Genomic DNA, 12,930 nt, shown 5'->3' with positions numbered 1-12,930 from the left:
TGGCTACCAAGTTTCAAAAGGCTGTCACGGGGTCAAAGGCTTAGGCAAAGGCTCCCCCTGCCACACAAACTCAGTGATGCGCTGGGTGGTGGTCACACCCCATCAACCCAGGGGAGGGAGAGTCGTCATCTCCACGGCAAGTCAGCCCCCCGGGGGAGGATGACTCTTCCAGATCACTTGTGTGCAAACAGGCCCGCAGGGCTGGTGCAGCCTCCTCCTCAGAGAACACGGCTCATTCTCCGCCCTGTTCTTGTCGCTCGCTTACCATTGGGCAGAAAGACATAGAAACGCCTCCCCGGGTGCCCACACCTTTCCTCCTCCTTCCGCCCCTAGACCCCTCCTGCCCGAGCCACAAACCCATGGAAGGAAAGAAAAGCAGAGTGACAGGTAAGATTCAAAGAAAAATCACAGGCCAGCTGTGAGCCAGAACCACACGGAAAGCAGCCCTGGTGCTGCCCGCGCACCCTCTGAGGGACTCTCTCTCACGCCACCTCTTGGCAGAGGGCCTACCGGTCCCGCTCCTTCTGTCCACGGCACCACGGGCTGAGCGCAGAGCCCTGGGGAACCAGCCCCTTTTGTCCAAAGCAGAGCCCTCAATCAAGGTCGTTGTGAAGGTCAAAAGGAACAGCATATAGCTGACTAGTTTGTATGTGGCCAATCTCCACACTCGAGCACGCTGAAGCCAACCTTCTGCTTTGTCTGAAACTCAATTAATTTGGGGAAAAGGAGCCAGTAATTCTGTTTTTTTTTTTTTCCTGTTCGTACATCAGGAGAGTTATATATAAATGTCACTGGGAGGAGAGCATGGTCTTCGTGATCTAAGAACTTATCTGGGTTGTTTTTGGTTAGGCAGACATAACAAGGGTGTCTGTGACCTGCTCAATGGAGCAAGATGGGTGATCACTGCTGGGGTAATGATATATATATATATTTTAAAGGGCCTACCTAGAATACACGGGCTGTAAAAGACATACTATATTTAATCCTAAGGGGAAAAGCATACTTATTTGTTGATTCATTCATTCCTTCGGTAAATACTGAATACCTACTATGTACCAGAAATTGGCATGTTAAACAACCCAGTTTCTTAGAACTTTTGAGAGTAGAACAATCAAAAGCATCTTTTCAATTTTTGGTAAACATAGATTTGTAGGAAATCTATTGTACCCAAATACACAGAGAGGTCTTCGTTGTCACAGGAAGGAATAGAGTTTGAATAAACTAAAATACGTATCAATAGAGACAGATTGTCAATACTTTGTAAATGTATCAGTTTGGAGGTGACAAGTCTGGGATAGGAAGACCCTTAGCCCCAACATTAACTTGCTAGCCAGTGTTTGTACCGTGTCCAAAATCACCTAAACGATCCTATCTCCCCGGAAGCACAGAAATTCGACTTCGTGCCTGGGGACAGACGTGGAGATCAGAGAGGAGAATGTTGCCAGCCACAAGGGAACTCCACCTCCAGCCCAGGACTCAAGCCTGGGCGGACCCAGGGATGGGCAGGGCCCCAGCCGAGACAAGTGTCCTGACCCTACTTCCCTGGAAACTCACAACTGGTGAGGCCTTGAGACGGTGGAGGCCAAGGGGCAGAGTCACCTGCACAGTTCAGGATGCTTTTGTCTCAAACCAAGATCAGAGGGTCTCAGGCCATCTCTCCTGAGGGTTTCCCCCAAAAGTTGAACTGAGAAATCGGGGAAGGCACACGAGAGGCACATGGAGACTGGGCCTTCCCCAAGGGTTCTGTACTTGGTTGTAAATACTCATCTGCACCCGCCTTATACAGGTAAAAAAAAAAAACCCAGAGAGCCCTCAAATTGCCTTGATTTCTAGAAACCTCACACCATCCGCCCCCGCCCCCTCTCTGCCATTCCCCACAGTCTGATTATAAATTACAACCATCCTTCTCTGTCTCCTTGAACTTAAACCCAGGTCAGGTAAAGAAACAAGACTCTATGATAGGGCTTCCCTGGTGGCACAGTCGTTAAGGATCCACCTGCCAATGAAGAGGACACGGGTTCGAGCCCTGGTCCAAGAAGATCCCACATGCCGTGAAGCAACTAAGCCCGTGTGCCACAACTACTGAGCCTGGGCTCTAGAGCCCGCAAGCCACAACTACTGAAGCCCGTGCACCTAGAGCCCGTGCTCCACAACAAGAGAAGCCATCGCAATGAGAAGCCTGCTTGCCGCAACTAGAGAAAGCCCGCTTGCAGCAACGAAGACCAACACAGCCAAAAATAAAATAAATTTTGTAAAAAAAGATTCTATGATATACCCTAGTGAGCGTCCAATTCATAGATTACCTGAGGATTGATCAAATATCCCAAAAGAAACTACCCACATACGAGAAATTCGAATAGATGATTAAAGCATGCTTCATTTCTATGCAACACCCATGCATTACTAGGCCTGACTAAACCATGACTAACGCAGTTTTTGACGGAAAGGCCATCTCTGAAGCCAAGGGAGTGTGTGGCTTTAACAAAGGGATCAGACTTCCTCACTCAGTGGAGGCGGCTGGAGCAGTGTTTTGGGGGCTGGGTGTGTGGGGAGCTGGGCTCAGCCTATTCTGGGGCGGGAAGCCAAGTCCTTCTAATAAGATGGGGAATCACAGCCTCAGCTAAAGCAGCACGGGCTGGATACCCATCTTATCTTGTAACTGAAGACTTTCTAAAGCTCAGCCAAGACTCCAGGGGAGGGGTCTAGGCTGATCTCAGGCTCTGGTTTCAGGAGATGGTCCGATAGCTCCAGGAATGCAGCGTGAAAGCAGGTCCAGTAACCTTCCCACGTGACACACCTGGTGCAGGCAGAGAAGGCAAGCAGGGCATGGAGGGGAGGACACACACAGGGCCACCGCCGCCACCACCAGCGGAAAGGCCTTGACAAGCGACAGAAATATATCGCTACGGGTATATATTCTTTGGCTTGCAAGTCTGCCGTCTGGCCAGCCCCCCAGCGCTGACTGCGCGTGCGCCTACCTTGCGCCGGGGCGCCAGTTTCCTCTGAGTTCTGGCTGCGGACCTGCAGTTCCCAAGGCGCTCCGTTCCACCGCTCTGCCAGACAGAAACTCCTTGCTCAACGATCCCGCAGGCTGGGCACTTAACCTGCTCCCGAGCCCGGGTCTCCCCTCTCCTGTCCCCAGCCTGACTGACCCTCGGGTGAGTACACTGCACGCTGTCCATCCCGCGATGGGTAGAGGCGACCCTTTGAAAGAGAAGCTCTTCCCTGGTCAGGAGCCAGTACGTTGAAACAGACTCAAAGCCCAAGGGGGTTGAAGCTCCCAGTAGTGGGGACGACAGATTTTAATGTCGCCCTTCTTAGCGGATTCCAAAGGGAGATTTGGGGAGCAGAGACGTGGAGAACAGTTAACCTCTGGCATTCCTCCAGCTCACGCAGCCAGGCCCTCCGTGAAGGCTGCTCTGGGGATGGGGGACTTTGGAGAGGGGAGAAAGCAAAGGGAATCAGGTGTGGGATTCACAGGGAGGCCGGCCCCGGGCCTCGGAGCTCGTAGTTTCCTGGACTTACTGCATTTCTCTAATTAGTCCTCGCTCTGAGAGCTCAGGAAGCTGACACCCCAATGATGCCTTGTTCTCGCCAACACCTAATACTAGCAGCAGTTTTTTTTTTTTTTTTAAAAGAAGGAATCCAGCAAAGCGAGTGTTCAGAAAAGCTAAGGAAGTTCTGAAGGCCACGTGCCATGTGCACAGAAAGGGCCCCACTCTTACCACCTTAGAGAGAACACCTTGTTTTCAATTAGGACAATTTAAGACACCCTTCAGTTTGTGCATTAAAAAAAAAAAACCAACACTCAAAACAATGCTGTATGGATGACCCGACACAACGGCAGCTGTGCTCTTTTACTGCTTTACTGTGTGAATGTCTTCGAGGCCAGAACACCTGCCACCAGCTGTGAGCATGGCAGAGCCCTGCCTGAACGGCACACAATTATGCTGCTCAGGAAGCCGGTTTGCTCTCCTCCTTCTTGAAGAAACCACCAGCTGATCGGTGCGAGAAACAAAAGAGCTGTTGGTTTGGGAAGACAGTTTTCACCCCACAGAGGCTTTGGATGAGTCCAGATGTTGGGGCAGCTCATGTTTCTCTGACGATATTGAAGGTGACACTAACACTTGAGAAAATTCAAAATGAGGAGACGTGGTAACATGAGAGTGGAACGCTGCTTACCTGAGTGAAGGCTTTCTTTTCTTTGTACATTTCCCGGCTGCCTCTTCTCTTCAGGGAACTCTGAAATAGATCCAGGTGACATTCTGTTACGGAGGAGGGGGGGTCACACGGGGGAGCCGGCACTAGGTGGCAGGTCCCCACTGGGAGGGGACACACACAGTGGACGGAGGCTCTTTTTGTCACTGGAATCAAGAAACAAACTAGAGTCAACAATATAAAGGCAGTCGGGGGAATTCCCTAGTGGTCCAGTGGTTAGGACTCCGAGCTTTCACTGCCGTGGCCTGGGTTCAATCCCTGGTCAGGGAACTAAGATCCCACAAGCCACGCGGCACAGCCAAAAAAGTATGTAAATATAAATACAAAAGAATACAATACAGTAAAGGGAGCTGGGTGAGCTCAGGGAGGCCTTCGCATCCTGAGAGGCTTTAAGTCCTGATTATTGGATTTGGGGTTTTCCCCAATCCTTCAGTTTCGTGAAGGAGGGAGTTTTGGGTCACTGTGACTGTGGAGGGGAGACGGGAAAAGGAAAAGGTAGGAAGTTTTGGGTAAAAGATATGTAATGTTTCTGGAGCTGCCTTACCTTCCGAATTATGTTTTGTTTGGGCTAATATCAAAATGAATTACCATTTCCTGAGTACCTGTGGGCAGCAGTGAGGTGAAAAGTGGTCGGAGGGAGAGACGGTGGCCCTTGTTTACGGAGAATCCAGGTTGCGACATTCTCCACGACCCCACGCCAATTCCTGATTAAACATACCTCTTAGGTCTTAGCGAGTTCATCATTTCTTCATGTGGGAAGCGGCCAGGCTGGGTCCCCGCCTAGTTTTACATGCGTTACAGCGCACCTTTGCCTGCTATGGGCAAGAAGTGTGTCTGAAGTAAATCAAAAGGCCAAGGGATGCCTGAGACAGGAGCACAGGGAGGCAAGGCAGTTCCCGCTCACGCCAAGTGCGGAGCCAGAAAGAACGGCTGGAAGGAGAGCCAGAAGCTCTGAAGGGAAGACAAAGGAACCTGAAACCCGAAAGGATGGGTGTCATCACAGCACAAGTTACAAGAAAGCAGTCTGGAAAGTTAAGAGACTCCCCCCACGGCCAGCTTCACCTGAATGAGGGGGACCGGGGTCCCCTGGGAGCTGACCCAGAGAGGGGCAGTGCCCTCTCTGCTTTGTACCTTTGCTGCACCCCGCACACCGCCCAGCCTGGGAAGGAGGCTCTCCTGCAAGTCGCCTCCGTGACATCAGATCTCAACGTTAATTCACTCAGTTCTGTGTGCATTACAGTGTCTCGATGTCAGAAGGTTAGACCGTGCCATTTATTGGATGAATTTCAGGGTTAAGAAACAACTGAAATTCTAGCTGCCCCTGAGCCTCTCGGAGGCTGGAGGCCTGGGGAGAAAGGTAACTGAGATAAGGGATGAGAAAGTAGAGAGTCAGCACGGGGTGTGGGCGCCCCCCGGCCAGCCAAGGGGGGTGGAGGCTTGTCCCTAAAACCCCAGCTGCAGAAGTGGCTTTCTTTCCTTTAGCTTTTTCTGTAAAAGCAGGGTCAGACTACAAAGAGAATCACCATCTCCTCCAACAGGTGACGTTGAGCCTGTCTTAAGAAGAGCTTGAGTTTTTGTACCCATTGTAAGTAGGTTTTCCAAGATTCTTCAGGCTGCAGTGAAGGAGTTTCTTTGATCTGAATGAGCCGAGTGAGATGAACGCTTCCGACTATAGAGAAGAGTTACGATAAAGCATCAGGGAGAGCGGCTGTTCCCGAGGCTTCAGCCTGAGGGGTTTAATTCTGGGACTGTGGTCGCAACCAGGGCCCACAGTGACTGCAGCAAGCCAGCCTTCTGCAAGCCGCCCTCCCGCATCACATCTTCTAAGAAACGGAAAACAGATTCTGCACTTGCTGAAAGAAAACTGTCTGGAAGCCAGAGGAAAGCTAGAAGTGGAGACAGAAGTTTCTGAAAATCTATGCAAATCACAGTTGCTGCGTTTCGGTGCTGGAGGAAGGGGCGCTTTCTGGGGGAGCTCCCGCTGGAGGGGCCCGGGCACAGATTCCTCTGACCCGCCCGGGTGTCTTTTTCCCTTGCCCTGCCCTGAGCAGAACTGCCCAAGTCCTGTGATCCATCTAGCGAATCAGGGAACAGGCAGGAGTTTGGGGGACCCCCAACACAGATCTCAGCCACAGTGGCAACTGCAACAAAAAACACTGCAAGGATTGAGATTAACCAGCAATTAAGAAACCATAAAACTTTGCTGATGGACATAAATGAATGCTAGATGTTGTCTGATGGGAAGACCTATGTTACAAAGATGTCACATTTTTCCCAAATAATTTTATAAGTCATTTTAACCAAACTCCTCTCTGTCTCCATATATACATAGTGCAACATATATACACACAAATAGTATGTGTGTGTGTGTGAGTATATATACATACACACACAAATACTTTTTGTATATTTGTAAGGGAGATAAGAGGATGGAAGGACTTGACAAAAAGATTAAAAATTCAACTAGATCAGGGACAGGCAAACTTTGGCCGTCAGCACCAATGAACACACAGCCTATTCTGTGACTAAGTTATACTGGAGCACAGCCTCATCTATGGATCAGAAAAAACCAGATCTATACCATGTATTTAAAAAAATTCCAGATGATTTAAAAATCTAAATGTAGAAATCACACACACACAAAATCCCAGAAAGAAAGAGATGAATTTCTATTTGTTCTGGGGGCATGAACTTTATAAACACAAGAAACAAAAGCTGAAACATCCAAGGAAAAGATAGAGTGGACTTATAAGATTAAAATATTTTTATATTATCAAAATAAACCACTTACAGTATTAAAAAGCAAATGATAAAATGGAAAAAAAGATTTTTCAAACACAAGACAGACAAAAGAATACTATTCGGCAAGCAATAAAACCATCTTAATAAGAAAATAAACAAATGGCCAATAAACACGATGACTAGTAATTAAAACAACAAGGTATTGTCTCTCACTTCAAGATTTATGGACCAAAAGAAGCATGACATCCAGTGTTAGCAAGTATCCCCAGAGGCCGCCCCCCCCCGACCGATCCGCGAGTCAGGGGCCGGCGAGGGGTCCTATAGCACTTCCAGTGGGCAGCTCAGCCTGACAAGTGCATATATCGTCAGCCAGGAACCCCACCTCTGGGAGCGCACCCTAAGGAAAAACGCAGAGATCTGTGTGAAGATTTGAATGAATCAAGAGTGCTCGTGACAGTACCTTTTATAATAGTAAATGAATACCGTGTAGGTTGTTAAAATGAGGTTTTTGAAGGATACTTAAAGATGCCAGAAATATAATACATTAGAAGGAAGATGCAGATGACAAACACCATGTATTTTGTGACTTCACTTTATATCTAATAAGTTATAAGTATGCCTACGGGGAAGGGGGGTGGGATGAATTGGGAGATGGGGATCTACGTATATACACTACTGATACTATGTATAAAATAACTAATGAGAACCTACTGTACAGCACAGGGAACTCTACTCAATGCTCTGTGTTGACCTAAATGAGAAAGAAATCCAAAAAGAGGGGATATATGTGTATGTAGAACTGATTCACTTTGCTGTACAGCAGAAACTAACAACACTGTAAAGCAACTCTACTCCAATAAAATTTTTTTAAAAGTATGCATATGCATTACATGTGTATGTGAGAAAAGTAAACTAGAGAAATGTATATCAGAATGTTAATAGCGATCCTCTTCGGATGATAGAATTATGAGTGAGTCAATAATCTTCTTTTTTGGGGCTTTTCAAAGTCTCCAAATTATCTACAGTGAACACTATTTCCTTTGCAATTAAAAAAACACAAAAAACAGGAAATTAGAATCCGTTTGTAAAGAGGTCAGAGAAAAGAGGCTATCGCTGATGTCCTACGTAGGGTTTCAGTAGCGCTTCATTAGAAGTTATCTGCCAACTTTTGGGTCTCTTTCCATAAGATGATATTGTTTTTATTAGTCTGGTCCTTGAGGTATGACTGGTACATATACGGTTGGTGAAAAAGACCAGGAAGCCCCCCGAGGATAGCAGGAACCGGCCAGGTACTCCACGGCACTGCAGGCAGGTGCCAAGCCGTCCTGAGCCCCCGGCCGGGGTGCAGGCCCCTCTGCGCTTGCGCCTCGAGTCTCGCCCAGGCAGGGATCTGTGCTCTGGGTGCACTGGCTGGGGACCCTGGGTACAGAAGGAGTTGTATGAGCATCATGGCCGGTTCACCCCTCTGGATGACTCAGATCCAGTGGAGTGTATCTACCAAGAAACAGTAAGGAAAGGGGTGAATGCTGACTATCAAATAAACACAACCCAGAAGGGCGGCTCCCCTGTGATTCGGTCCACTCTTCCTTTTTAGTCTGGCCAACTGCCAACAAATCAACTCTCAATTCCTACTGAGAAGGGAAAAAAATTGAGTTTGAATCCAAATTGAATCCATCTACGCTGATGCATTTGCTGAGTACCGAACGTGATTAAATAAAACATGAAGTTAGGCAATTTGGACTTGAATGTCAATTCTTAACGCTTCCTACTTTAAGTGAGCCAGTTTCTTCCAAGCGATTTCAGAAAAACTAACAAGCTCTCAATTGCTACAACGTTTCAGAGACAGGCTTTGGGCTTAAAATTTAGATTGGGAGTAAAAGGAGGCAGATGGCCTGCACTTGCCACACGTAGAGAAGGCCCTCACACAGAAACGAAGACCCAACACAGCCAAAAATTAATTAATTTTTTAAAAAAGGAGGCAGATGAAATTTAGAATGCTGTAAATCATGAGTCAGTATGGGAAGAGTAGGGATGGAAGCAGAAGATTCCAGAATTCTTAGATTCTTATTCTTTAGAAAGTTGTTTGGATATGGGGGGCTGGTTTGCAGCACACAGTTATACCATCAGAATAAGAAAATGAAGGTGCCTAGATCTTCTTCCTTTTAGGAGGACATTATCAGGGTTCATTTCTCCCACATTACAGTTCTCGTTATGTTAAGAGATGCGAAGGAAAGGGATTACCAGGTTCTCCTCCAGCCGGAAGCACGAGGTCCTGGCTGGCGGACGTTCCCTTCCCTCTCATCTTCTCCACTGGCCCCTAAACATCTCCCAGGGAGACTGGTTCCCTTCACTCTGCTGAAGTCAGCTGCACCACAGTTACACCGCTGGCTCCAATACACAAAAGCCCCTGGGATTCTGGGGAAAACCCTCCAAGGCCGCAGTGGGAAGGACACCTTTCTCCTCGGCCTGCCTGGGAGGATAGTTACGATGTTAACAACTGCCTCTTGTTGGATTGCTTATTCGTGTCAGGCCGGATGAACTCTCTCCATACATGTAACCTAATTTACTTCTCACAGAGCCCCGAGATATATGATGTATAAGCTATGCTCTTATCACTGGTTAACAGACAAGAAGACACAGAAGTCAGGTCATGTTTCAAGGTCCCCCAACTTGGAGGTGGGGCACCAGCCTGACCCCGACTCCTAGCCCTCTGACCCACAGAGCCACGCTCCAGGCCCAACAGCCCAATCTCCCCATTTGATCTGGTTTTCTTTTTGTCTTCTTGAGGCTTCTGAGACCCAAATGGCTGGGGTTTTTTCATCCAACTAGTCTCTCCTTTCTTTAGCAAAAGAGCACTAAGGACTATTACAGGAATGGTTGCAAACTGCTCAACTCACGAGGTACCTCGAAGCAGTGAAATATTTGCTGGGGCTCTTGATTTCCAAAGGATCTGAGGCTGCAGACAGCAAAAGTCCTTACTTGGAAAAGACAGAAAACTCATTATCAGAGGACAAAATACCACAAAGTAAATGAGGAGGAGAGGAGGAAAGTTATACTGAGCCGCTTCGGCAGAAGAAAGGTACAGCCATCAGAGTCGGAGCTGGGTGGGGACCCCTCAGCCACGACGCAGAGGGGGAGGCCAGGGGAGCAGCTGCCCGGCCACACGCCACACCGTCCAGGGCCGTGAGGCCCACTCGGATGGATGGGGACCGCCAGCACACCCAGCCTATCAGACGCCACTTTCTCCTGGGAGAAGAAAGGACATGATGTTAAAAATGACAAGTCACGGGGCTTCCCTGGTGGCGCAGTGGTTGAGAGTCCGCCTGCCGATGCAGGGGACGCGGGTTCGTGCCCCAGTCCGGGAAGATCCCACGTGCCGTGGAGTGGCTGGGCCCGTGAGCCATGGCCACTGAGCCTGCGCGTCCGGAGCCTGTGCTCCGCAGTGGGAGAAGCCACGACAGTGAGAGGCCCACGTACCGCAAAAAAAAAAAATGACAAGTCGCTGCTCATGCAAATTTGGGGACTGTGACACATACATGATTTGTAATAGGGCTGGTGGATTCATTTGAAACCTTAGAGACACGTGTCTGGAGGCCTAGTAATAAGAAAATCACAGCACAGTACTCTCAACCAGACATCACAAAATAGAGATGGTAAAGTAAAACTACAAATTATCATTAATACCTGAAAAGAAACATGAAAAATCATGACTACTGGAAGACCAAAATGATGATTGCAGCAAAAACAAAGTGTCCGTTCCCCAGATTATAGGAATCTCAACTCTCGTTGTGCGCATACACATGTAGGCACTCAGCCACACCACCAAGCATTACAGGAAATACTGAATTAGAATCCACATTTCAGAAGCCTCTGACTCACTTAGTAGGTGATCAGTAAGGCCCTTGGGCATTCACGGAGGCTGCAAATCTATAGAAATGGTTCCCATTCGCCTATCAGAACTGAAGAGAAAGCTCGTGTATTTTTTTTTTTTTTTTTCGCGGTACACGTGCCTCTCACTGCTGTGGCCTCTCCCACCGCAGAGAACAAGCTCCGGGCCCAGCCGCTCCGCAGCATGTGGGATCCTCCCGGACCGGGGCACGAACCCGTGTCCCCTGCATCGGCAGGCGGGCTCCCAACCACTGCGCCACCAGGGAAGCCCAAGCTCGTGTATTTTTAAAAATAATCTGTTCCTGGCTCCCACTGGTCTACTGGAAAGAAATCTACTCGCCCGCCCTTCAAGAGAGGCCAACTATTTCCTATTCTGATGAAATACAGAAGTTAGAAGTACTCTGAAAAGCAAAACCAAAAAATACAAATAAATGATATATTCAAGTGTTGCCCCCTTTCCAGAGAACATTCATCACTGATTTTTCTTTTTCAGGTGCATGACACATGAGAAAATGCTTGGCACTCGAAAAGAGCATAGGGAACAGTTCTGATTTACTTACGATTCTATTTCACAATAATCTGCCATTGCACCCTGTGGACCTTCTAATGTGACTTGAGCATTGTTCTAAACAACAGACCTCACTGTTACACTATTACAGTGTAGGCACATATTTGTCAAAACTCAGGGAATATAAACTTAAGATGTGTGCATTCACTATACGTAAATTAACTCAAAAGAAGTATCAGCAAAAATTAAGCTCCAGTTAACAACGTGTATTGAGGGAAAAGTGGTGTCTACATTTTCAAATGCATCAAAAAAATATGGGTTAATAGATGAATGAAGATATTTGATAAATACAGTAAAATGCTGAGGTAGAATACAGGTGGTGACTACACAGGTGCTCACTAGAAAATTCCTTAAACTTTATGTTTGAAAACTTTCATAATATTCAGAAGAAAAACATGCACGTTTCCAATTTCACTGAAAACAGTTAATATAATATTGCATCGTCATTATAAATGATTACTAAAACATTTTAATGACATGAGAAATTTCCCACAAAATGCCAACCTTTGAAACGCAGGATGAAAAACAAATTTAATATAATCTCATCAAGATTAAATATTTTTGTCTTTGAAATGTTTAGAAGCAAATATGACACTAAAATGCTAACAGGTCTTATCAATGGGCAGTAGAATTATGAATGACTTCATGTTTTTCTTCATAGATTTAAAAAATTTCTCTGAAAGAGCCAAAATTCATATGCTATTTTTTTGGATCAGAAAAGATGTTATATTTTGGAAACAACAGAATTGACTTGTGATGCAAGCACCCGGCTACACCGAATGCTGCAGTGGACAGATCTGATGGACCGAGAGCCCTGAAGCCAGGTAGAAATGAACAGGAAATGAAACTGGAGGATTAGTCCCCCGGGGAAGGATTAGCACTGTGCTGCTGGGGATTATCAAATGCATCTTTGCACAAAGGACAAGGAAGGGCCTAATGGACGTTTGGGGAGGGCAGATGGCTCAGATTCTAATTGCCCTCCCGGGCTGATGGCTTCCTCTCCAAGAGGCTCCCCCGCAGGCCGAGGCCGACGTGCTGACCCACGTCTGCCCAGAAGCCCCGTTGTCTGGAGCCATGACTCAGCCCCGTGGATCACCCACCAAAAGGCTCTGAAATCTCCAAGTGTCCCTCCTAGGGCTCTGCACAAAGCCAGTCCCGCCCCTTGGGTACATCTTCAGCGATTCTCATCTCCAAGCTGTGGCTACCTGGATTCCCAACTCTGACACCAAGCACACGCTCCACGCGATTTAAGGACAGTGGGGATGCCTGCACCGTGATTTCACGAGGGAGCAAAAGCTCTCCGTATTCTCCATGAGCCTCCAGCACCTTCGGGGAACTACAGATGATTCAATCAGCCAAGACCAGGCCCTGACCTGCGGGAAGAGGGCAGGATGCTCCTTGCTATCGCAGCGTGAGAATAGCCCTGGACGCCTGAGGGCTGCTGGGGCCATGGACGGGCCGCCAGCCCAGCCTGCTGAGCTGGGCCAGCAGCGAGCACTGGGGGGAGAAAAGTG

The 12,930-nt window shown here is 47.8% G+C and overlaps 1 protein-coding gene across 11 annotated transcripts in view; it reads right to left on the bottom strand.

Annotated features, from left to right (window-relative positions):
• The window catches only part of MTCL1 (microtubule crosslinking factor 1), a 123,274-nt gene that overhangs the window by 47,925 nt on the left and 62,419 nt on the right, over positions 1-12,930 (bottom strand). For 8 of the 11 annotated variants that reach the window (XR_009566506.1, XR_009566508.1, XR_009566507.1 and 5 more), the window contains exon 4: positions 4,183-4,242. Coding sequence is in view for 8 of the 11 variants with exons in the window: in XM_060311018.1 (XP_060167001.1) it covers positions 4,183-4,242 (60 nt within the window). In the remaining 3 variants the exon portion in view is untranslated. Of the gene's footprint in view, positions 1-2,978; positions 3,054-4,182; positions 4,243-12,930 lie in introns of all 11 variants that reach the window. The other 3 variants (XM_060311014.1, XM_030836637.2, XM_060311015.1) reach the window with 1 other exon arrangement.

The sequence above is a fragment of the Globicephala melas genome, chromosome 13 (genome assembly GCF_963455315.2).
Source record: "Globicephala melas chromosome 13, mGloMel1.2, whole genome shotgun sequence".
Taxonomy (NCBI): domain Eukaryota; kingdom Metazoa; phylum Chordata; class Mammalia; order Artiodactyla; family Delphinidae; genus Globicephala; species Globicephala melas.
Note: the sequence above shows the minus strand (reverse complement) of the source record. Positions and strands in the feature narration are given on the sequence as shown.